General features: G+C 41.6%; 1 protein-coding gene across 10 annotated transcripts in view; it reads right to left on the minus strand.

Moving 5' to 3' along the window:
* The window catches only part of LOC148024287 (uncharacterized), a 97,616-nt gene that overhangs the window by 24,623 nt on the left and 45,839 nt on the right, over positions 1–27,154 (minus strand). For 8 of the 10 annotated variants that reach the window (XM_087693904.1, XM_087693903.1, XM_087693901.1 and 5 more), the window contains 2 exons: positions 14,797–14,893; positions 11,501–11,634 (listed from right to left, as the gene is read on the minus strand). In XM_087693904.1, the coding sequence (XP_087550030.1) occupies positions 11,501–11,634; positions 14,797–14,893 (231 nt within the window). Of the gene's footprint in view, positions 1–11,500; positions 11,635–14,496; positions 14,586–14,796; positions 14,894–27,154 lie in introns of those variants that run through there. The other 2 variants (XM_087693907.1, XM_087693908.1) reach the window with 2 other exon arrangements.

Consider the following 27,154-nt stretch of genomic DNA (forward strand, 5'->3'; position numbering starts at 1 on the left):
AGACCCGCCTACAGACGGATGTTACACTAGGGACATGCACACACAAGCATGCACTAAATGTCTTCTCTCGTCTTGTGCGGAAAAAGAAGAGGGCTTATCTAGCCAAACTAGAGTCTGAGATGTATCAGCTCTTTTTGAGCAGGGACAGCAAGAAGGCATGGAGGAAATATCATGGCAGACAACCCCCAATTCACTTGACATCACCTATAGTATGACATGAACATGCTAGTGCACTATATCATGTTCCATCACAAGAGCAAATTCCCTGTCCATCAAACTCTAGGCCAACACAGTGTGGATTCTTTACGGAAAAAATGGTGAGGTATGCCATTTGGAGGTTAAAGAATGGGAGAGCACATGATCAAGATGGCCTTGTGGCAAAACATTTTGCACATGCATGTTATGCATTGACCCCTATCTTGTCAAATATCTTCAATAGAGATGTATGTGAGGAGTTTCCAGCGAGGTGGTGTGACCACAGGATAGTGCCAATTTCTAAGAGCACAGATCCAGAGATCCATTGGTCGCTAACAACTACCACACTATTATGATTGGCCATATGCTAGCAAAGATATATGCCTCTATTGTAGAGCATGAGTTGAGTTGGTGGGCTGAAACAAAGGGGATACAGTCTACAAGACAAGCTGGCTTCCGCCAAGGATACAATACATTAGACCATATATTCACAATAAGGGCCTTGATTGAGGAGAGACGATCGTGAAGACAAAAAATCTATTGTTGTTTCGTGGGTTTCCATAAAGTTGTCAATACAGTACCACGTGTAAGACTCATGCAAAGGTTGCGAACCATTGGGGTCCCAGAGGATATGCAATGGTGTATGTATACAATGTATGAGACAATGATAGGTAGAGTAGGAGTGCCTCAACAAACACTGTGTCTAGCACAATTAGTGTAAAGCAAGGCTGTCTGCTCTCTCCTTTGCTGTTTGGATTGTACATTGACAAGATTTCACATTACATACAAACATGGGGTGGTATGGCAGCCAACTTGACTAGGGTATCGATACCAATTTTGTAATATCCAAACAATATTGTGCTCATCTCAAATTCACCTGAGGAGCTACAGCAACACCTGGATGCATTGCAGTGTTTTGTGAAGAGAAAGGCCTCAAGGTTAATCTTGGAAAGACTAAAATTATGGACTTTAACACCTCAGCAACGTGGGTGACACGCTTAGAGCATCACTTTATGTATAACGATCAATGTGGAAATGGTTAGACAATATGTAAACCTTGGGTCACTTTCAAAGGGCCACAATTTCATGGAAGGAGACTTCAAAGGCTAGGCTTGCACGGGCAAATGAGAGGATATGCCAACTTTGTGGATGGGAGCCAAAGACGGACAAACACTACACTTTTAGATGCATTGTATACTATGATATCCAAGGCCGCTACCATTGTCCCTTTAAGGAGGGCTTTGGACCATTGAGACGGGTGATGGACTATGAGGACCAAAGATGTCTAGGCCTTTTCTTATTGGAGCTCCAACGGCTTAGAGCACCATTGTTATGGGACTGGAGGCAACCCCAGCCACATCCACCCCTCCAAAGAGCAATTACAGACTTTTTTAGTATAGCTGACCCCACGGCCACTACCACCTTAGACACTACATCTCCTACTGACGGGCGCCATTAAGGGACATCATCACGTGGCTAGAAAAAGCTACAACATTATGCAGAGCACAACACCCTAGGGTACCTGCTCAACAACATAGGCATGCTCATATGCGACACATTCACATCACGATTCCTCATTACAGATGACACATGACCATGGATATCCAAGGCATAATAAAAAATGAAGGCATTCCGAGTATCCCAAATATGCCACAGAACTGTCCAACAAAGAAAATGGAAAAGGTAGGAATTATCTAATTGCAAGGTGGACATAGAAGGCAAGCATCCTTTCCATAATCTACAAACGAGTTGATATCCGTAGCTGAGTCACTAAGGAGCACACACGGGAAACAAAACTCCAAATCTGTCGAGCAACAGGGCAAGAGACGAAGAGATGAAGCAATGTCTCATTGCATGTAGTGCAAAATACACAGCACCCACACGAGATCTTGCGAGCACACAACACATCCCTAACTAAAAGAACCTCAATAAGCAACCTCCATATGAAAACTTTACCCTGATAAGAAATCTTAGACTTCCAGAGTTGGAGAAATCTTTCCTGCCACTTCTTTTTGCTGTCCCGAATATGCCATATTTTATTGGCATTTCCAATGACCCATCTCTTGACCTTGACCATCTAATGATAGATCTCATTAGTTGACCTATTCTCGAAATCATCAAGTAGCACAAACATCCAATCCCGCCAAGGAGACGAGGGTTGTAAAGCAAGCAATGGAGAGTACCTCAGAAGTTGCTCTTGTAAGGATGACCAAATGTCATGATAGCCACGAGGCACCCGAAAGTATTGATGAATGCACCGGAAAGGAAAAAGACAGGGCTACCCAGAATGACACTATCATGGACTGTCTACAACCCTAAGCGAGCCATCCGATTAAACTTATCTCGCTAGAAGTCTTTATCAGGCCAGTCCAACAACCTGGAGGTAGCTAGCACTTCTCCTTGTAGCAAATTCTCCTCCTTACGAAGACCAGGACGTTGCCAAACTGCGAAACAAAAAATCTCATCCAAATGAGAAAGGAGAAAAGACTAGAAGACCTTAATAGGCCTCATGGAATTCAACACAAGCCACCAAGAAACTTGAATAACCGTGCAGCCATGCGAGATACCAGTCTTCTCAATGAAAGTTTTTGCAATATCTATCTAGAGATGACTTTGCACACATAAAGCCTGCAAAAGCGCCAATCTCAAAGCAACCATATCTAAATTAACATCCAATAAAGCTACTTTCCCCATCCTTTCAGGAGTAGTCACATGCTGCCAAGAAATCTATACCTGACCCAAATGATTCCCTTTCTTTTTCGACAATATGAAGTGGATAGGTTGAACAAGTTCCAAAAGAGACTTCTTAGTCCAAGGAAATAAGGGTAGAAAAAATGAGACCATACTGATCATGATGCATTGAGCAACTTTAAGTCTCACATGAAGAGGTTAGCCTTGAGATTTCCAGTACATAAACCAACCATGTATACGGGATGACATCTAATCAAGCAAGGCATGAGGAGCTACATCCACGTAATATCTCTATAAATCACTGCCCCTTGCCAACCCAAAGCTTGCAAATCACTCTCCGTATAAGAAATCAGTGTAGATTTCTAAGCATTAATATGAAGCCCCAAAGCTAAAGCAAAGAGATTCCACGTAACCATTGTTTGATTTACATTAGTCCGATCAGCCTTGAGAAACATAAAGAAATCATCAGCCAAAGGTTGACCCAAATGTTGGGCACCACTAGAAAGAGACAAACCAACCATCTCACCTTGATCAGTCAGCTTATCCAACAAAGAGAGCATTGGGAGAGTGACTAAGGCAAATAGCAAAGGACTAAGAGGGCAGCCTTGCTGAAGAGAATGAGACAAGGTAATTTCATCAGTGATCCCTCCCTTAAGTACAATACATGCCACAACACCCTGATTAATGGTATCAACAAGAGAAGTCATGTGAGGACCAAAGCCCATGGTAGACATGAGCTACCGCAAGAAAGACCACAGCTGACATGATCAAATGCATTTTCAAGATCAAGCCGAAGCATAACAACCTACTAGCTAGAGGCACACATAATCAATCCCCAGTTGAACATTCAAAATGTTATGCATGATATTCCATCCCTTAATGAAACCATATTGAAGTGGATGAACCAAGTGCATGAATACTTTCTACAACTATTGGCAATGATTTTAGAAAAGATTTTATACAAAGAACCCATAACAGAAATGGATCTCCATTGTTTCAAAGAAGTCGTAGAAGGAACCTCACTCAACAATCGGATCACTGCAACCTTCCAATCTGAAGGCATCAAACCAGAATTCTAGACTTGCTGACATAGGCAAGTTAATGGGTCCTTAAGCTGCTCAACATGGGCTGAAAATAGCTCATTAGGAAACCCATCCCAGCCAAGGCTTTTCCTACTACGTGGTAAGTGGGACAACACATCCTCAACTTCAGCCTCTCAGATATCAGCCTCCATCAAATTAACCCATTCAAGCTTAACCTAATTACTAACCAAGTCACAAATGTATCGACGAGCAGAGAGAATAGCATCAGAAAGAATCTCCTATGGACCCAACAAAGATTTATAATAGTCAATGCACATTTGAATGATGGAGATAGATTCAGTAACCATATCACCTTGCTCATTCAACAAAAGCACAATATTTTCCTGAGTGTATTTCTGGCATAAACGAGCAAAGAACTGATGGGATAAGCATTGCCTTTTCAAAATGTAGCGACACATAATAACCCTCTGCAAACCGCAAAAGCGCATCTATGGCGATTAGTTGTTCTCTTTTGCTTCTCTTGAGACCTCTAAAGTGTATACTTAACGTTTTCATAAATTGCATCCATGTTCTCCACATAATGATCAACCTCAAAGATCTTATCCTTTGTGTGTAAGATAGGGGGCCCTTTCTTGCCACACTCCACAATCTCAAATGGAGCCTTGCCAATGGAACTATGCACTATTTTGTTACATGCAAATTCTACCAAAAGGCAAGTATTGTCTTATGCTCAAATAAATAGCATCTCAAGGAATCTAGCATTGTGGAGTTTGCCTCTTTGGATGAAAGGATGAAGAAATTTTCAGCGTATTTTCAAATATTCCCTTCCAAAACAAACTAGTCATCTGAGGGTCTCGAACATTGACCATTAGCATACATTTTTAGAAATGAAATACAATCCTTATTTTCACTTATCATTCTCATCCTTAGTAAAAACCAAGTACACTAAAAGATGATTTTTCATTACTTTAGAAATGACACTAGCCAATACAACAGGGACGTATTCCCCTTTGAGTTTTATATCCAATGTATGGGCCTTGCCCTTATGCTGAATGGTAATCACTTTAGGATGGGAGTCAACCACTGCATGCACACGATGGCACCAAGGCATACCAAGTAATACTACACAATACTCTTCAATGTCCACATAACTCTAAATGTGCAAGTGAAGTTTTACAATGAGTGATGTGACTAGCTCTGTATGGCCCTTGCATGCCATACCAGCTACTCCCACGGGTTCCATTTCATCCTCTCTAATACCTAGACGGGCCACCAAAGGGGGATAAAATTGACTCATGCTCCATGATCATAGAATCTTCCCTATGCAACAAAGCATCAACTGTACTTGTTGTTTCTATGAGCTGTGACATACTAGACACAATAGATTTTATACAAAAATCCCTTATTAGTTTTGAACACCCACAAACATACTTCTCAACTTACTCATGAAGGGAAACTCGACAATAAGAAGTCACACAGGTAACAAGTTATCCCACTTCTTGTCATACTACTTCAAATTATTGCATTGAGTAGCATCTAGCTTATTACAAATTGTCAAGATGTCCAAACTCCATCTCAAAAGTACTTGTCAACCAATTTGGTGCAAACATTTGCTAAAATTGTACCCATGCTAAAAGTCCTCTATCTTGCATTAAGACTCTGAATGACCACTATAATGCATCGAAACTATGGACCACCACTACAATGCATTTCCCTTCAAGAAAGTGGTTGCCTTTCGAATCTTTGAGGATTCAGTGAAGTTGCCTCTCGAATAGGCGGCATCAAGGTGCAAAATGAAAGTCAGCTTTCAACCTATCTTGTGCATCTACCACCATTGAAGTGTCAGAAGTGGTGCAGCAGTGGAAGCATTAGCATGTGCTGAAATAAATTGTTAAACACAAGACAAAAGAAAAGAAAACGATAACACAATACAGATGAGAACTCAGATGTATGCTCAGGAAATGGAATCCATATACCAAGACCTGAGACAATACAGATACAATGTGAGTCACCGGCTGTGGAGATACTGGCACCTGCTCCCTCTCCCCAGAAACTGTCAAGTGATGAATGAATGTGGAGGAGGGAGGCTGAGCATAAATAGGCCAAAATAAATGCCTAAAATATGACAAGCCGGCCAGCATTAAATACTGGCCGACTGGCTGCAAATAATGCCCAAGCCTCAATAAACAATGGCAAATAAAATGCCTAAAATGTCTCTGTGCCCAGCCTGTTGTACCACAAGTACAGACTCAACCATGAGCTGACTAATCTGCTAACATGAAGGCCTCAGACTTCACCCCTTTTCCACCCTCATCATAATCCTTTATTGGCTCCTTTGGAGTCAAGTTATCATAAACCAACTGCTGCAAAAAGGGTACATGTGCTGCATTTGCATCATAATGAGCACCATAAGAAGCATTTGCATGACCAACACTCATCCCTTGAGCCCCATAAGCACCAAGGGGGTGCAAACGCATTACAATGCATACCACTTTCTACCCCAAGCATCATGCCAATGCCACCATATATGGGGTTGTGAATATCATCAACCATACCTAGATACATTGGATTTTTCACTCCATGCATTGGTTGTTGCATACCATAAGGAGTTGTGCCATACATTCTTATATGCAGTCCCTCACCCACAACAGCATGAAAAATAGTACCACCACCAAAGCATCCTAGCTACCCCATACTTGCATGCATGCCTTGCTGTCCAAAACCATTGGACTGGTACAACCAAGATGCCCTTGCATTTGCATGTCCTACCCCACTGGCACTAATTGCTTTTGCTCATTTGCAACATTGGGAGCATCTTGAGGCAACTTCGGCAATTCCTTTGGAACATCCTGTTGTCTTGAAGCTCTAGAGATGGCTTTCTCTTCGTACCCTTGTTTGTCCTTCTTGGAACAATTCAAAAAACTGAGTAAATTAAGCATCCCTTGCCAATTTAACAAAGATATTTGCTACTATCCTCATTTGATTTTTGAAGCAATCATCAAATTCTTCACTCTCTTATTGGTCATCAGCATCATTTTGCATTGAAGGTCCTACATTTTGGTCTACACCAACATTTTCCACTTGTCCATATTACATGCCTTGTTCAAGATCACGCATTGCATTTTCTTCTTCTCCTTGTCAATGTTCAAACTAAGAGGCATCATCACTACTTGATCCCATCTCACTATGAAAAGACATCCTTGCTGTAATTGCTCCGCTGAATACAATTTCGACACTAGAGCAAAGTTTTTCACCTCCAATCAGGTGCCCAGGCCCACCAATTCAAAGAATTTGATGGTATCCTTGCAATGGAACCATGTAACCATCCTTTCTTTCAAGAAAAGGGCAGTAATGACCTAATTTACACTAGTTACAGCAATAATAAAATTCACATAAACTAAAATTTCAACATTGCCACTTAATCTTGGACAATGGACACCTTGTTGGTCCCAAAACTAGTGCCCCTTGCAATATTTCTTTATCTTGTATTGCAATCTAGGTGGAAAACACTAAGATTCATTGAATCTTCCAAGCTCTCCAATTGTCTCTTGCTGTCACAAATGACCCTTGAAAACAATTTGCCCCTTGGTTTGCTCAAGGAATTGGCATTCACTATTCTCCTTGGGTAACAAATACAACGCCAAATTCACTCTTCGTGGGCTGGCCTCTTGAATCTCCTGAAATTCTTCAATTTCAGTTGCTAAAATTCAAGTCCTAAGCTTGTAAATCTGAACACACTTCCCAAGGTGGCTATCAAACCCTAAATTAGTGTTAACAGCAGAGATTCCTGAAAATCTCCACCTCCAATGGCTGGAACTGCTGAAATTTGCTAAGAGAAGACGATAAATGGCTGGAGAATGAAAGAGAATGCTGTAGAGAGAGAAAATTCAGACTTCCATTGCAAGAAAATGGAAGAAATCAACTGCTGCCATGTCTAGACAGCCATGATAGCTGTCAATAACTACTAGAACACACCAAGAATGTTGTAGCTTGGCTATAACAGCCCTCCTACTGTTGTCGTCTACTGCTGTAAGGCCTTTGGCAGCTATTCCCTGCTCCAATGGCTGCTCCAAATGGTCAAGATCTGCCCGAAACTGCTGGTGACCAGCTGCATCAGCTCTCTCTCCCCTCAACTTCCTTAAGCTGGAATGACCCTTCTCTAACCTCCACAGCCCTCTTCTCACTTGCATGGGAAAGGTTTGCCCGATGGTAGCCTTCTTAATCCATTTTCCATCATTCTTAAATTGAATTTCAAAAAAATAATTTAATGATTATTTCTTGCTTAGAAAAATAATCTGACCAGCCAACAATTAGCCAATTTATCACCCAAGTATTTCTAAAAATTTATTAGCCCGTGGACTACAATGTAATAATTAATGTCAAGTTTCTAGTGTCACCGCTGACACTTATAGCTAATAAGGTGATCTAAGCTAGTTTTTATCACTAGAGGTACCACCTAGTACCTATCAAGCACAACTTGTTGCAACTTTTTCCTTTGGCACCAACCAATATCTCGAAGTCCTAGATCCCACATTTTAAAATAAGTAACCTGCACATCATATGCAAGTCACATTTGCACATTTGATTATTAACTTAATCAAATGCTAAGCAAATCATCAAAATTTCACATCCTTGTGACATAGAGAAGGTATTTGGAGTCCTACCCATGAAGGGGAGTATCTAGTGCCACAACCTGATGAATCATCTACTGAATGTAGGTCATGGTAGCATCCATGATTGCAACACCCAACATTCCCATAGTCCACATTAATGCTTGTACATGTCAAGTATATATTTGTAATATACCAATCCCTTCTACAGTGTGTCAAGGCTAAGCATGAGGCCACAATGCATTGCTTGTATACTATCATTATACCATCTTGTTGCATGCATTCTTCTTGCTCTTGAAGAGGGATAAATCACATCCACAAGAAAAGAGGGATCAAATACTAAAAAGGCACATGTGTGAATAATAAAACCATATCATTGTGGCATCTATATGGGCTCTATATTCTCCTCCAAGATCGGTTTGTTGCACTCCTTCGAAATATTAGGAATTGTGAGGGGATCACCCACTACCCCAATCATCCCCAAGCATCCATAACCATGAATATTCATATTCTCTATACCGTTCACTCACTACAATGGATACATAGAGCTTAGTACAAACAAGGAATGCCAAGAGAAAGAGAAGACCACTCACAATAATGCCTATCTCTATCATTGATACAAGCTTGATATCCAAATGAAATGGCCTCCCAAGTTGGAGCACTAATGTTGAGAGCAATGGATGCTTACTTGATAGGGGAGAGTGCCTTGTTGTACTTGAAGCAAAAAGTCCATGGTAGCTTGATAGAGACTCCAAATCCTTGCAATCTTCATGCATCAACCTTGCTACTGACAAAAGTGCCTTCCAAAGCCTTTGCTTCAGGATAGAAGCTTAAAAGAGATGGAATGTATCTGAGAAAGTCGGTGCCCTGTTTCTAACAGCCACCATTGATCCTTGGGAGTTCCATGCATTCTCATTCTTTGTCTTTCCAACTAAGGCAAAATACTAATAAAGATGAGGAAAGCAAGGGAAGAGATGGAGCAAGTGTTTATTATCGTCCTCGAGCCTCCAGGGCAGTTGTTGACAATAATCCGGACTTCATTGAGCTTTTGATTGCTTATGGTCTTGAGTTTGATGCTACAAAGGAAGGGAGCTTGAAGTTGAGGGTCATGGATGTAAGAAATGAGCAAGATGAGCAAGCTTTGGCTATGGAGTTGAGAAAAACAGGCTGAGGACTGAAAAGTGAAAGATACGAGGAGTTGCCGCTCACAGCCTAGCAAAAGAACACTCAAAACTCATGCTTAGAGGAAGTGGAATTAGGTGGTGATACATGCAAGAGCCATTGAATCCCTGATGGACAGCTATGGTGCTTACAATGTATGCTCAAGAAGAGGGAAAACAAGAAACGAGAAAGCTTTACCAAGGGTTTCACTAGTTTTTGAAAACCTCCAGCAAGAAATCCCAAAACAGTGAAATTACTATCAAGAGCTACTAATTTTGGCCATTTACCCCGGCAAGAAAGGTCAAACTAACAGTCTAGAGACTTTTTCATCTTAAATAACTTAGGCAAACACTAGCTAAGCCCAATCATTAGTAAACTAGTCCTGCTAACAAAAGGATCAAAGACAAGGCTGTGACAGCAATTGTCAAGAACACAAAAGGGCTGCCATACAAAGGACTAAACTTGGAACTCGGCCCAAGTGGTGGACCTTGAACACACCCAAGGATTAGGTGGAAGAAAAGCTCTCTATTCACCCAGAAGGTTGAGAAATGAATAAAAAGGTGCTAACTCTCTCAAATATGGTCCTTATATACTCCCAACCTTATGAGCATAGTCACAAGTGACGGGAGATGGGGACAGTGACGGGGACGGGGACTGATGGGGACTGCCAAAAATAGGGGGCGAAGGACGGGGGACAAGGACGGCATTTAAAAATTCAAAATATATTCAAAAGATTAACAATTTTTTTGACTTAACTTTGAAAATCAGAATATGCATCATCAAAGTAACGTACAAAGGCGTAACTTCAACAACTGTAGCCAAGCTTGGAATCAACTTCTTGCAATATGCAAAGAATTATTTCCAAGAATTAGTGGATTAGGCTACAATACTCAAAAGCCACCCAAAGAACATCAACTCTCAAAGTGCCTTGAAACAGTCTCAATAGACAAGGCCCTAGCTGTTCAAGGGGCTTGAAACAGCCCCAACAGACAAGGCCACAACACTCGAACAGTTCTGAAATAATCTCAATAGACAAGGCATTGCCAGCCTCAAAAGGGACCATCACTGTCTCCATCCCTGTCATGAGATTAGGCTTAGTGGTTTTCCCCTCAAACAGTTCTAAAATAGTCTCAATAGACAAGGCCTTGCTAGCCTTGAAAAGAACCATGGAAGGGACTATTGAAGAAGAGCAGGACGATAAGGAAGACGATAAGCATTATGAAGATGATGACAAAAGTGAGAAGGGGGAAGATGATGATGTGTCCATCACAAATGCCGTCCCGGATCCATCGCAAACAAGCATCTGGCACATTTTGCGTCCCCGTTCAGTCACTTTGTGACAGATGTTAAAGTGACGTCGCTTTTGTAAGTGGCGTGTCCCGTCACGGATCCGTTACGGGGATGGCGCCCCAATGTCCCAAGGGTCCATCCTGCCCGTTACTTGTGACTATGCTTATGAGGCACAAGGCCACACATATCTAGAGATGGTCCATGTGCTGCCCTTCATGACACACTCCATGATGGTCATTTCAACTTCCATCCAACATATATGCTACATTTTGTATTCTAACCACCTGGAAAAGCAGCCATGCAAGTACTTCCTTCTCTCTTACTTTGACCTTGTACATTGCTTTTCCTTTTTTGTACTAATGAGGGAATTTTCAAAAGTTTAAAGAGCATTTATTACACGAAAAACACACTCCTTCAATACAAACAATGTAGTTTATTTAAAATTATGAAACCATTTACATGGAGGAGCATAATGAAATTGATCCATAGGAGGCAGGTGGAAAAACTCACCTTAAACATAATGCCTTGACAGGAATAGGAACATCATCTCTCTTTAATAAATTAGCAACTCTATTGATAAGTTTTGAAAAATATGTGTCTGCATTCTCTATTGATCCTGCAATCAAAGTGATGATCATTGATCCCTGCAAAAGAATTCAACACCACATACAAATCTCAATATATAGTGAAGCTTCTCAAGTTTTTATACAAAACCCCAAATAAAAGAAACAAATTTCCAGTGAAGAACCATTGAAATATGATTGGAGATGCACCTAAATGCTAGCAATTGAAAGGTAAATTGCATAATAGAAAGTACAAGTAACTCTCGAGAGAGTATCTAAGTATACTACAAATACAACAATTGTCTAAACAACCAATCTAGTGGGTTGTGATGCAAGACTATTTGAGGGCCCACTTGGAAAAAGGTGTGTGAGCCCCAAGTCCACAAGAAGGCCACTCTCCTCCTCATCCTCGCAAAGCCTCCCTACATCCTCTTCCATCTCTTGCAGAGAGTGCAGATAATCTCTATCCAAATCCTCAAAAGATTCTCGATTGTGCATACATCCTAAAGGTATATAACATGGCTACACCTCGTGGTCCAAATAAACTAGGCTATAATACTAGAGATTGGCTCCCATTTTGATGATGTCCCTCAGTCCACTATGCCCGCAAGTAATCTAGAGTGGAGATCCTACTTAGATGTTGCTCTCCTCCTCATCTCCTAAGCTTTAGGATAGTCCCATAGGCAATGTCTCTACATCTCTCTAGCTCAACACATCTCACGCATGCCACTGGGTCCCTATCATACCCAAGCCAAGAGCCGATTGCTAAGCTCATGTGAGGTCTCATCTAGCCTTCTCCAAAAATCTGATAAGAAATGGTTGGAGATGCCCTATATACACCAATGGGAGGCGGTTGTTAGTTGTGCTCTAATCTTGCTCATTTGTACCCTCCTCCCCACCCTACTATGTCACCAAAGGCAGCCATGTTACATGGCCTATCAAGGAACGGATCCCTCCACACCCATCACCTCAATCCCACTATAATTTATTTAGAGACCTTTGATAAGACCAAAATCTCCATCCTTCTACAAGACAGGTGGTTTGGTCTAGGTCAATGTCTGGATCATCTTGTCAAACTCTATGAGATCCAAGTCCCCTCATTCAAGGTGTCCATTCTCCTCTTCCAAAAAGTGAATGTATTTTCTCTACTAGTTGAGTGACTACTAAAAGGATGTCCCGTCACAAGAAGACCTTGGTTGGCAACTACTACTCTTCCTACTAACGAGAGCCTCATTGAGCTCCAATATAGGGGCTTCTATCTAATGCTCAAAAGAAGAGATGCCAACTGCTACTACTCTGAAGTGATGTCAATCCCCACATGGCATCCAAGATATCTCTCCACAGTTTTTTCAGGAATCTATGGGAAATCCTCATGCGGCCAATGTCACAGCTACCTAGGTTTGCATACCAAAAAACCATAGGCCTTGTGCCAATTAATCAAGGCATCTAATGCTCTAAAAAAAACCTCCATGGCCATTGCAAAGGCCCTAAAGTTACTCTCATCCCCATCTAAATAAAATGTTGTGTTATCAGCACATTCCACATCAAGAAGCTCCTTGAACTCAAAGAAGGTAACCTAAGGCCTCTGATACCCATTGATCTCTCTCTCAAGGAGTTCATGGCCTCTGCAATAGATAGAAATCAAGAGGAAGGCTAATGGACAACCCTATCTCACAGATCAGGATCTTCATAAAGCATTAGTTCGAGGGTCAATGGATTTCCTTATGATCTAGGAGCTTCACATTTCAGCAAAGAGAATATTCCACTACAGCAGGAAGCTGGTTCCACAGCAGAATTTCACTTGCTAGGCTCCAATAGTAGGTACTAAAGAGATTCAAGCAAGTCTTTTTATTTGTGTAGGATAGCGTTGGCTTTGTGCAATTCAAGACTAGGGCATTTTAATTTCCGGAAGGGCCTTATTAGTGTCTTTGAGAATTGATGAGACACTTATTCAACTCCTATTGTTTATGCCCCAAATGACCAAAGTGATAGAAGTCAGCTGTAGATCTCCATCAATCAATCTTTACCAAGTGCCGATCATTGGTTGGTACAAACTTTAATATGGTAGAGGCTTTGGAGTATGGGAAGGGCACATATATCAATATAACCAAAGGAGAAGAGCACACAGCCTGAGAGTATGTTATTTGCCAAAACAAAGGATAGAACCATTGGTTTACAGCAAAGTTTGCTAGATGTGCTAGCTCTCTTTAGTATACTCCACCATGGCTTCAATCCCCCATCCCCTCCAGACTACCTTGAGAGACTTGTATACATGAGTGATTTTTTATTTGTAGACAGCTCCAGCTAAACTCTTGAGCATTTTTACTTCATTGCATTTTTCTTCTAAGTATTATAACTAGCCAACCTTTGATCACCCAAAATAAAAATAAAATACTCAAAAAAAAAAACAAAAACTAAGTGCCCACTTAAACAGTGCATAAGCCCAAGATAACAGCTTTGACCACACCTCAAAAGATGTCCCACGAAAGGTGACCGCCGGTAGAACTTGCTTGGAGATACATCAAAGAAGCGCCAAATATGCTTTGGCATCATCTATATCCCAGTCGAGGAGTGCTTTCCCAAGATTGTATTTGTCCCAAGGCTGACAGGATACAGACTAATGTACAAAAGGGAATGAGGGGCAAAAGAACTTGCCCCTCCCAACCCTAAAATGGTGGAATTCCACTATAAAGACACTTCTAAAATTGAAGCGTGAAGGGAAAGATGGTGAGGACCTCTCTCTCCAAAAGGTGTGCTGGGTGTGTTCCTGTGCTGATTCTAAAATAAAGAATCTATAAGTGGTCCTTGGTTTGAAACATTGTCAATATTGAAATTTTCTGGAATCTCGGAACTCAAACATGGAGTATCATAAAGCCTCTAGTAATTTTCCACTTTGCAAAAAAAAAAACTTTATTTGTGTATGCGCAAGCACTGTAGGGTTACCTGTAGGTCGAATTTCATGTTTTAACGCTCCATTCCTCCATTAAATGATAGAACATAAGGTTCTAAAAGAGAGCAATCAATCCATGGAACTTGAATACAAAAGGAAATAAAGTTTAGCATTCCATTTGGTTATGAGTCTCATTAATACAGTGTGTTGTGACTTGGAAGTAAAAGCAAAAGGCAGACAATAAGGAGATGTGTTAGGGGGGATTGTACTTATTGCATAGAGAAGAATGCACATATGAAAACATCAAGATGCCTTCAATTAATATGACATAATGCAAAGTTCTCACTGCATACTTGCTCAACAAACCGCTTCTTGAAAATTTCCTGAAACATTATAATCAAAGTCTCCAAGCTATGAGCCACTCTAATAAAGTTGCCATCGTCGAGGTACCTGTATAGTTCAGCAACATTTCCATCAGATGTGTAGCTGTTTACAAACATAAATAGTACATTGGATGACTCATGGTCACTACACTTCTTCATATTTTATCTCATTATTTACACCAACCTTTCAAGTCTTAATTACTATCTTTGATACTGTAATGTACTATAACAAGAGCAAAAGTACGGTATCACAACCTGCTCCAAGGCTTACAAGTTGATGCCCGCCTACCCTCCTTCACACTATCTCCAAGCCACTCCTCAGTTCTGCTATTCTCCTCTCTCACCTCACTTCCGCTTTATCTATCCTGCCTCCGAACCCCATGGCTCCAGCAGCCTTTACCTTGATTGTGCCTGAGCCCCCTCAATTTTCCTGCTAGCTTCAGCCCTTCTATCCACCTTATGCTTGTCAAATACAGAAACCCCCCCCCCCCCCCCCCCCGCCCAAAAAAAGGGCGTATTTCCCCCCTCCCTTGCTTAAGCTTCTCTCCCCTCCAATCCCACAGGCCCCGTCCACTTTCTACTTCCTATCATGGCCCCTCCTTCCTTAAGCTGTTTCCCCACTCTCCCTCACTCCCTTCCTTCCCTTCTAGCACTTCCTCATCCATCATCACTTCCTAGATCCTTTCCAGCTCCAACTCCAGGTCTACGAGCCACCCTCAGATCACACCTGCTGCCCCAAGAAAAAACAAGCAAACAAACAAGATCATCATGCAACGTCATCTCCCTTTCTCCTCCTTGTTTTCCCAGCTAGCCTTCCATTATGTAATGCTTTAATGTAGTAAATACATCAACACTGCCTGCTGTGTGACTAGGGATGTCAGTAGGTCATTTTCTGTACATTTCAGTGATATTTAGGCTCAGATCAGCAGTCAGCTCCATTTTCAGCCATTGATTGTCTTTCAATTGCTATTATTTTAAGCAGACATACTGTACTTCCTTTCTCATGTTTTAAGCTTAGAATAACCTGAAATGTCCACCTAGGACCCAACCTGCACATGAGACACAACATAAGCCATATCCACAGCAAAGAACATAAGAGGAATGGACAATGAAAACTCATCAGTCCATGGTCGAATTTATGCACAATATGCAGAAGATGTTGATGATTGCAAGGGTAAGCATTAAAACAGCCTAGGATTGTGTTACAATTTATTCTAACCAAAATCATACTCTTCGAGAGCTCCAAGAGGGCATGTGGGTTTACCTTAAAGTCCCAAAGGACTGTAATTCAATGACTGCCAGCATGTGTTATATGTTAACTTCAAGGCACTGTGCTGCTTTCCAAATTACCAAGAAGATAAGTAGTGTGTCTAACAAGTTAGATTTACCTCCGAACATTCAAGTTCATGTTGTGTTCCACATGACTTATTTGAGAGAGTGATTGGGGCAAGGTGAAAAGATAGTCCCTATGGAGGAAGTCCCCTGACTCGAAGACACTACTCTTTATATTCCACTCAAACCCAAACTAGTTGTCGACCATAAGACTAGACTATCCTATCGAACAACTTATCCCCAAAATTTGGTCAAGTGGAAGAACCATCTGTGTAATCGTGTCTAAACATCTCATCCAAATACCACAATACCCCGACATCTATACCCAACACAGAGAACGGTGCAGATTAAACATACTACGCATCATCCATCTTAAGTACAAAAACAAAATCTAAAAGAAAAGAGATCAAAGGTACAATCTGTAACCGGCCTGTTCACTGGAAAGGGCGGTAGTGTACAACCAAAATACATAAATGCTTTCACCCAATTCACAATCGCCCACTTTACCTGAACTTAAAGACACAGAATCAAGAAGAAAAATAGGAAGCTAGAATGCTCCTGTTGCAACACATACACCCTGTTGGCCCCTAAGTTAGGCGCCCCTTGCGGTATTTCTTTATTTTTAAAAAGAGAAAGTACAATGGGCTTCTTTCACCTATTCTGGGTGAAATTTGACAGCATAACAGTACAATTACTGACCCAAATCAAGTTGACCAAGAGGGGAAACTCTGCCCAAGTCTGAAACTTCTGGTTGGAGTGCAAATTTGACCATTTCAGTCTGCTGTAATTATTGGTTCAGACCTATTCTGAGACCTGTTTTCAGCTCATATTGTTCCTTGTACTGTTCTGCATCATCTGTGCCAAGTGCCCCTTGACTCTGACATCAATTGGGCTCTGAAATAAACTCTGAACAGTCCAAAATCTGTACTAATTTAGTGCTGTTTCAAACACCTGCTTGGTGAGATTACCACCCTCACCTATTCCTGCTTGGGAACAGCAAACAACTGCTCCTATTCCTAAAGAAAGGAGGCTCTTGCCTCACGCAAAAACAGCATATTCCACACAGCTGTGCCTGAATCAGTTAAAAGGCCCTTGATTCTGCAGTATAACCATACTGTCAGGGACAGAGAGAGAGAGTAGGAAGCAAGCCCAGCCCTTTGTGCATCATAGACAAGGTAGGCCAGCTCTCAAGAGCTCTCCATCTGCAACTGTTTCTCATAAATGAGCCCCTTCCAGCCCAAAAACTGCACGCCAGCCCTCTTTAAAGAGGTAAGTGCACACATTTGTGCCAAGTGGCAGCACTGGAAGATATTTCCCATTCCAGCCTTCCGGTCTAAAATTCTTCATCCTCTGTTCAAAATTTGACCTCGGCACAGACCAGAGGATCAATCCTCGTACAAAAACGAAGATAATGACGTGAACAGATTCTGGGGTCCGAAAATAGTAACTCCCTAAATTTTAGGAGTTGCTTCCATTGCATCCCCACTAGTCTTCTGACCATCTTTACAAACTATGGCTACATCCAAATCTGTAATGTAGCTCAACTGAAAGTGAATTTCCACTGATGACCCCACATGGACTAATCTCTTGAAGATTTGTCCATCTTCACTTTGAGCTAGTCTCTTCCAGGCTAGTTCTTCAACACACTTGTCCATATACACTTTCACAAGTCTCTTCCAGGCTTGTACTGGACCTTAACTGTCCAGTCTTGACTCACTAGACATTCCTGTCTGTTTCACATACTGGCCATGCAACTCTGGCGTTTAGATTTCAAAAGGGATCCTTCCAAAAAGAAAAACCAAATAAAATATGTAATAAAGAAATCAACAAAAAGGTAGTAGTTGTCACAGTCTTGTGACATACCTCCCTCTCAAAATCACAAACGTCCTCGTTTGCATGAACATCATACATGCTTCCAACTAACCCAGTGAACTTACACTTGGCAACACATGTACAACACATACATGCTATCAGTCAACATTGTGCACTAAACACACTGTTCACACATGTATGTTCTAACTGTGAAACATGGCAGACTATCATCATGTGACTCCACATCACTGTTTCCAGATATAGTGGCCGGTACACCACAATGATATCCCCATAGTGGCAAATTCTTATTTGATGACTCCACATCACCCTGACTAGAGATCTAGTGGCCGGTACATCAAAATGATATCCCCACCGAGTCAATTCACAGAATACATGCCCAATCGAGTAACCATTGTTACAACATGTATTCGATTCAATAGAAGTAAAAACTGTATTCTTACAAGCAATACTTACTTCTTTAGCACTGAGAAAACCATATGGACACAGTAAGTGTTAACCTGTACAAAATCTGTTTCTGTACATAATTTCTTTCTTAAGCAATTGTCACTTTGACAATCTATTTCAGCTTAGAGTTACAAGAGGTCAAGGTAGGTTGCAAGCGAAATGCTTCAAGGTAAAGTTCCAACACATTAGGTGACTCTGCAAGTTCACCTTCGTCCATCCACTTAGCATCTATAGCTGGATAGTTCTTGAACTTAACCAAATACCTTCTAGCAACTTTGCCTTTCACTTTCCTTTCCTTGTGTGCCAATACCTGTTCTAGAACAAGAATTTCATCAAGTTCCTCAACTTCGGGTTGTTCCTCAACTGGCATATCTTCTAGCACATCACCCACATAAGGTCTAAGAAGACTTACATGGAAAGCATTATGAATCTTCCAATTGTCAGGCAATTTCAGCCTATAGCTGACATCACTAATCTTCTCTGTTACTTGAAAAGGTCCATAGTATCGCATACTAAGCTTAGTGAAAAGACTTTCCTTGCCTTTCCGCTTCTTTAAGCGTGCCTTTTCAAACCGCAACAGTACCCAATCACCAAGTGAAAATATCAATTCACGACAGTGATGATCAGCAACTTTCTTTTGCTTTGCCTGAGTCCTTTCAAGGGCATGCTTAACTTTCTGATACATTTCACCCATACTCTGCACATACTGATCTACCTGAAAGATCTTATCCTTTGTATGCAAAATGGGAGGAACCTTTTTACCACCTTCAACAATTTCAAAAGGAGCTTTGCCTGTTAACGAATGCACAATATGATTGTATGCATACTCGACCAAAGGCAAATACTGCTCCCACTTTGACTTGTGTTCTGACACATAGCACTTAAGCAGATCCAAGACACTAGAATTTGCCTCTTCTGACTGTCCATCACTCTGTGGATGAAATGACGATGAGAACTTAAGTGTTGTGCCCATGTTCTCAAATATGTCTCTCCAGAATAGACTTGTCATCCGTGGATCACGGTCACTAACGATAGACTGTGGCATACCATGATACTTGAAGACATTGCACATAAACAAACGTGCCATCTGATCTGGTTTTATCTTCTTCCTGACAGGAATGAAATGAGCCTGTTTGCTAAACCTGCAAATAATAGTCCATATCCCATCATTTCCTGTCTGTGTCCTTGGAAGATCAAAGATAAAATCCATAGCTATACTTTCCCATGGTTTATCTGGAATAGGCAATGGCTGTAAAAGCCCTGGTGCTTTTTGCCTGTCAAACTTGACTTTCTGGCAAATCAAGCACTGCCACACAAAAGCATCCACATCTCTTCTCAAAAGTAGGCCAATAAAAGAATGTCTCTACTGCTTTGACTGTTGCATCAATACCACGATGCCCTGCATACGGTGGAGAATGACTCTCTGTCATAACTTTCCGTCTCAATGGTATAGTCACACATAGTCTACCATGCATCAACATGAAACCATCCTTGAGAAGATAATGCTCATGATGTTGTCCATTGACAAGCTGATCAAAGATCCTTGCAAAATCTTCATCATCAGCATACTGTTCCTTCATATCATCAAGCTCATGATGATAAGGAATTGACACAGCTGAAATTTGCGGCTTCCTTGACAAAGCATCAGCCACAACATTCTTTTTGCCTTCCACATGCACAATCTGAAAATGAAACATTGACAAAAAGTTTGCCCAACGCATATGCTTTTCTGACAGCTTAGTCTAAGTTAAGAAATAACGCAATGTCTGATGATCTGTCTGGACAACAAAATTTGCCCCAAGTAGGTAGTGTTTCCAATAAGAAAGCGCATGAATCACAACCAGCAATTCCTTCTCATAGACCTGCATAGTCTTCTCTGGCCCTCGCAAGATTCTGCTTTCATAAGCCACTAGCCGGCCATCTTGCATTAGCACTGCACCAATGTTATTGCCACAGGCATCACACTGGACAACAAATGACTTCCTAAGATCTGGCAGAATGATCACTGGACTAGAAGTCATCTTTTCTTTAAGAAGATTAAAAGATAAAATCTCTTTCTGTGTCCACTGGAAAGAGATTCCTTTCTTCTGTAAAGCATGTAAAGGTGAAGCAATCTCTGCAAAATTGCGAATGAACCTCCTGTAGTAAGAACACAAACCCAAGAAGCTTCTAACATCATGGATAGTCTTCAAATCTGGCCATGTTCTAATTGCTTCAACCTTAGCAGGATCCATTTGAACACCATCCTTTGACACTATGTGCCCCAGGAACTGGATTTCTTCCAAGAATAACTCACTCTTCTTGCCATTGATAAGCAACCTATTACTGTAAAGCTCATCGAAGACTGCTTTCAAGTGTTCTCTATGCTCCTATTCATTCTTTGAAAAGATAATCATGTCATCAAAGAATGTACCAACAAACTGCCTGTATGGACGAAAAATCCTGTCCATCATTCGATTAAACGTAGCAGGAGCATTAGTAAGTCCAAATGGCATTACCAAGAACTCATAGAGACCAAACGTGGTCCTAAATACAGTCTTATGCACATCCTCTTGCTTAATCCTGATCTGATGGTATCCACTCTTCAAATCTATCCTGCTGAAAATTGACGCTCCTTCTAAACGGTCAAGGATGTCGTCAATTCTTGAAATGGGGAACCTGTTCCTGATGGTACTCTTGTTCAACGCTTGATAATCTATGCACATGCGCCAAGAGCTATCCTTCTTCTGCACTAAGAGCACTGGTGAGCAAAAGGGAGATGAACTTGGCTGAATCAGCCCTTTCTCTAATAGCTCATTCACTTGGCTCAATATCTCTTTCTGTTGGGCTGCACTAACCCTATACGGAGGTCTATTTGGTGGGCTACTGCCTGGCACCAAATCTATCGCATGATCCTCAGACCTCTCTGGTGGCAACTGTGATGGTAATGAGTCAGAAAAACAATCACTAAACTGAGACAAGAAAGCAAACCTGTCTCTATTTAACATAGAGGAATTTGACTCATCATTATCCTTGACATCACGTGCAAAAATCAAGTACCCAGAAAGATGATTCTTTATTACAGATGTAATGGCAGAAGCCGATACAACAGGTACAGACTCTCCTTTAAGCTTCACATCAAGCACATGAGTCTTTCCCCTATGTTCCAAAGTCAGTGTCTTGTTAAAGGCATCCAACACACCATGCTTTCTGAACATCCATGGCATTCCCAACAAGACATCACAACCTTCAAGTGGCATGATATAAAATTCTTCTGCACAACATAAGATTGTACATGAAGTCGCAGCTTCCCAAGAATGGGTGTCACAGACTCTGAGTGGCCAGGACATGCCAACCCTGCCTCTGCTGTGTAGCCCATCTCATCTGCTCTTATACCCAAAGTAGAAGCCAACTCTGGTAAGATAAAGTTTGCCTTAGCTCCAGGATCAAAGAAAATGAGTACATGTTGATCCCTAACTTTACCCCAAGCTATGCAAAGCTCATTAGCATCCGAGTGTGGCTTGTCTCCCAGCATATCTGGCACTAAACCTGCTGAAGGTTTGGGCTTCTTTCCTTTCCTGTCCTCTTTATCATCATCAGCTGGTCTCTTATTCTTGTCCGGACAATTAGACGCAATATGACCAGTCTACTCACAGATAAAGCACTTCCTCTCAGCCATTAAAGCCTTTCTCTCTTCAAGAATCTTGCGCACAAAAGGTTTCTTCTGGTCCTTTGACTGCTGTCCAAAGAACTTGGCTAGCTTCTTCTTGAACTGCCAAGATTTACCTGTGCTCTGAGAAATCTAAGAAACCTGTTTACCAAATGGCTTCTCTGCTGAAAATTTTTCAGATTTGTCCTGTTTAATGCTGCCCCCAAAACCACCTAACTGTCCCAACAATAATGCACTTCCTGTAGTGGCATTCTCAATTAACTGAGTCAAAGTGGTGACCTTTGTCTTTGTGCAATAATTCCGGAGTTCCTTGGGCAGCCCGCAGAAATATTTCTCTATCTGCTCAGTCAATGGCACAACCCTGTAAGAAGTGACTGGAAGTAAAGCCTCCCAAAACTTCTTATTATAGTCTTCCAGATCCTTGCATTTAGATGCATCCAAATTGTGCCAAGCTGACATAACATCAATCTCAAATTCATTGGTCAACCAAGCAGAAGCAAATACTTGCTTAAAATAAGTCCAAGTGGCAGGAGCCTGTCTTTGCATCAACAGTGTACTCCACCACTGACTAGCATTGTCCTTAAGAAAAGTGGCAGCCTTCCGGACCTTAGAAGGCTCTATAAAATTCCCTCCTGCAAATGCGGCATCAAACTGCTGTAAGAAAGAGAGTGCCTTAGTCCTATCTTCAAACCCTCAAAAGATATCAAACTGTACGGCTGCACCCCCTTCCTTGTATGGCTTTGGCTTCTCATGAGCCATCAAGGGATCCGTAGGATATGCCTGTAACATAGGAACACTAACAGGTGGCATAGGAGTTGCCGGACCACTAACTACAGGGCTTGTAGACACAATACTTGCTTGCTGATTTTGATAACCAGCCATACCAAAAGTGCCCTGTGGCATGCCAAAACTACCCTGAACACCCTGAAATCCAGGCTACATGCCTATATTGCCATACATGGGGTTTGGCATAAAACCCTGTGTACCCCCAAACACTGTTCCTGGTACATAAATCTAGTTTCCAGGTGCATAACCAGCCATACTCTGAAATACAGATCCACCTCCAAAGTACCCAGGATGTACAAAGGTCAGTGGGAAAACATGTGGTAAAGCCTGAAAATTGTTTCCCTGTCCATTTAAACCAACATTTGGCTGCTGTAAAGTGGCGAGCTGAACTGGCAATGCTTGTGTAACTAGCGTTTCCGCCACCTGTTCCTAGACAGTCGGAACCAATCTTGGAGTCTCCATTGGCTCCGCAAGCTGCCTTGGTGTTTCCACTGAATCTGCAGCATGCTTACCCTTATCCTGGACCTTTACTGGATCCAAAATCTTTGCAGATTGCCCCACTTGATGTAAAGGTAGGGAGGGCTGCAAAAATGCCAAAAACCTTGGATTCTGCATCACTTGAGTAAACATACTCACAGCAGCAACTAACTGAGTCTTGAAAGTGTCTTCATCCATAGAAGAAGCCGTAAGAACTTGTGGCTCAACCATAACAGGAGGAGTAACAAACTGTGGAGGTCTAGAAGACTCTCCCACCTCATGAACAATAGGGATCTCCTGTGATGAAGACACTTCCTCTCTGGTGTCTTCCTTTCTATCAGCCATAATGCACAATTCTGTGTCTTACACCCAAACAAACCCTGGCTCACTCTTTAGGGAAAAAGTGATTCGGTCCCGGCAACGGAACCATGTAACTGGCCTGTTCACTGGAAAGGGCGGTAGTGTACAACCAAAATACATAAATGCTTTCACCCAATTCACAGTCACCCACTTTACCTAAACTTAAAGACACAGAATCAAGAAGAAAAACAGGAAGCTAGAATGCTCCTGTTGCAACACATACACCCTGTTGGCCCCTAAGTTAGGCGCCCCTTCCGGTATTTCTTTATTTTTAAAAAGAGAAAGTACAATGGGCTGTCTTTCACCTATTCTGGGTGAAATTTGACAGCATAACAATACAATTACTGACCCAAATCAAGTTGACCAGGAGGGGAAACTCTGCCCAAGTCTGAAACTTCTGGTTGGAGTGCAAATTTGACCATTTCAGTCTGCTGTAATTACTGGTTCAGACCTGTTCTGAGACCTGTTTTCAGCTCATATTGTTCCCTGTACTGTTCTGCATCATCTGTGCCAAGTACCCCTTGACTCTGACATCAATTGGGCTCTGAAATAACCTCTGAACAATCCAAAATCTGTACTGATTTAGTGCTACTTCAGACACCTGCTTGGTGAGATTACCACCCTCACCTATTCCTGCTTGGGAACAGCAAACAACTGCTCCTGTTCCTGAAGAAAGGAGGCTCTTGCCTCATGCAAAAACAGCATATTCCACACAGCTGTACCTGAATCAGAAGAAAGGCCCTTGATTCTGCAGCATAACCATACTGTCAGGGAGAGAGAGAGAGAGTAGGAAGCAAGCCCAGCCCTCTGTGCATCATAGACAAGGTAGGCCAGCTCTCAAGAGCTCTCCATCTGTAGTTGTTTCTCATAAATGAGCCCCTTCCAGCCCAAAAACTGCACGCCAGCCCTCTTTAAAGAGGTAAGTGCACACATTTGTGCCAAGTGGCAGCACTCGAAGATATTTCCCGTTCCAACCTTCCAGTCTAAAATTCTTCATCCTCTGTTCAAAATTTGACTCGGCATAGACCAGAGCATTAATTCTCGTACAAAAACGAAGATAATGACGCGAACAGATTCTAGGGTCCGAAAATAGTAACTCCCTAAATTTTAGGAGTTGCTTCCATTGCATCCCCACTAGTCTTCTGACCATCTTTACAGACTATGGCTACATCCAAATCTATAATGTAGCTCAACTGAAAGTGAATTTCCACTAATGACCCCACATGGACTAATCTCTTGAAGATTTGTCCATCTTCACTTTGAGCTAGTCTCTTCCAGGCTAGTTCTTCAACACACTTGTCCATATACACTTTCACAAGTCTCTTCCAGGCTTGTACTGGACCTTAACTGTCCAGTCTTGACTCACTAGACATTCCTGTATGTTTCACATACTGGCCATGCAACTCAGGCGTTTAGATTTCAAAAGGGATCCTTCCAAAAAGAAAAACCAAATAAAATATGTAATAAAGAAATCAACAAAAAGGTAATAGTTGTCAGTCTTGTGACACAATCACTTAGAGACAAAGGAACAATGTAGTATATTGATTAAGCAACATATTCTAATACATTTGATACATTGCATGGAGGTTTATATATAAGACAATTATGGCAAGCAACACGCATGCATGGATCCAAACAGGCATATCCTCTAGCTAATGACCTTCTAGTGACAAATCTGCCCGACACCTAACACATGGCATGCACAATGAATCTGACCCACACTTTAGCCTTTATCTATGTCGCCAAAATCATATGCCATAGGTTTCTCAAGAGCCACCACAGCAAGAACAAGATAGGCATAGCAAAATTCGAGCCTCAGGAACCACAGGTGAAATTGGAGCTGGAGCTGGCTAGGACCTACTGGAGGATTTGGCAGAGTAGAGGGCATTGGTAGGCCAATGCCCAACCAGGACGCAGAGGCAGAAATGCAGAAATCAGTGATAATTGTAATGATTTTGCTCCATGAAAGCATCAATCCAGACCCAAAGATGCAGCTAAGTGATATTAAAGAAATCAATTCAGTCAATAATGCCTCAATGTACCTAGTTGCATGATGAAATGCTCTTTGCAGAAGATTCAAAATATCTCTAATTGTCATTGTGAGGATTTTTATGGAAGCTTGATGTTGGGCTAAAGGGGCAGCAACAAAATCACATAGTCACATTGAGGAGTTCTCAACATGGTTTTGTGCTTTTTAATGCAAGCAGGGTTGGATTCAATTTGAAGGAATTCATTTCATAGGATAGTTCTTTGAGGCTTTCTTCATCGGTAGCATGAACTTCCTTGGAGCTTGCAGTCATTATGGTAAGGTTCCAGTCTATGTGGTCTCTAAGGACACAGAAGGGTAGTGTATATGAAGATTTTTATCATGGATGTGTTGACTCAAAAGTGCAGGTTCTTGTAAAACCATGGATATGATCCAAAGGGGCGTTTTCATCACAAAAGGTGAAGTTCTTTATCTCCCAAAACATGAGGAGGAGACAAGCTAGCATGTGAATATACCGTAGTGGTATAATGCTTTTAAGATTAAGGATTATACTTGCTTTTCTTACTAACTATCATGCATGCTTTTGGGCTATCAACTTGACAGATCAGAAGGAGAGGATGTCATCATCATAAGGAGAAGATCATGTGTCATCATGGTGCACTATCATCAGGTGGCTGGCTGGATAAAACAACACCATGCTTTGAGGATATGATAGGCCGGGGGACAACTATTATTAGCCATAACAAAGCTACTGATGACATGCATTGTGATGATGCTTTAGGGAGACCACAATTGCTAAATTTGAGGAATGCTTTTGAAGGTGATATGCTGTTTTTGACAGGCCGATGGGGGGAAGTGCCCTCTGGTCTATATAAACAGCCCTTGTGAGCTCTATGAGAAACAAGATAGACAACTTATGAGAGAGAGAGAGAGAGAGAGAGAGAGAGAGAGAGAAAGAGATCTATTAACATCTATATAAGACCGATGTGGCCTATGAGACAAAATCCAGAATCCATGTCTAGTATCATCTCATGAGCAAAGTGAAGATAACATTGAAGTAAGTAAGTGGCCTATGAAACAATGCTGAGAAGAATTGCACGACAGGACTATGCTAGAGTAGAACAATTTCTAGTGTTGTTCCATCAGTAGAAAGAAAAGGAAAGCATAATCTAACAGAACTATTTATAAAAAATTACGGTGGAGACTATAGGCTATAGTTGGTCTCAAGATCTGCACGTGATCTCAGCTATGATGTTGTCCCTACTGCTCATTGATATGCTTGATGGTAAGTCTTTGTTGTCTCATGATAATGGCTTTGATCCCCAGTTGTGGTGCAGCCTCCTTGGAAATGGTCCTAGTAGACGGGGTCGTCGTGCTCGACGAAGTGAAATGGCTTATCTCTGCTAGGCCAGTAGTGTCAATACAATCCAATTTGTTGTGTGCTGCCTTTGGAGCTCCAA

This window comes from Lygodium microphyllum, chromosome 15 (assembly GCF_053477565.2).
Source record: "Lygodium microphyllum isolate KBCC chromosome 15, Lygodium_microphyllum_v1.1.10, whole genome shotgun sequence".
In the NCBI taxonomy this organism is placed as follows: domain Eukaryota; kingdom Viridiplantae; phylum Streptophyta; class Polypodiopsida; order Schizaeales; family Lygodiaceae; genus Lygodium; species Lygodium microphyllum.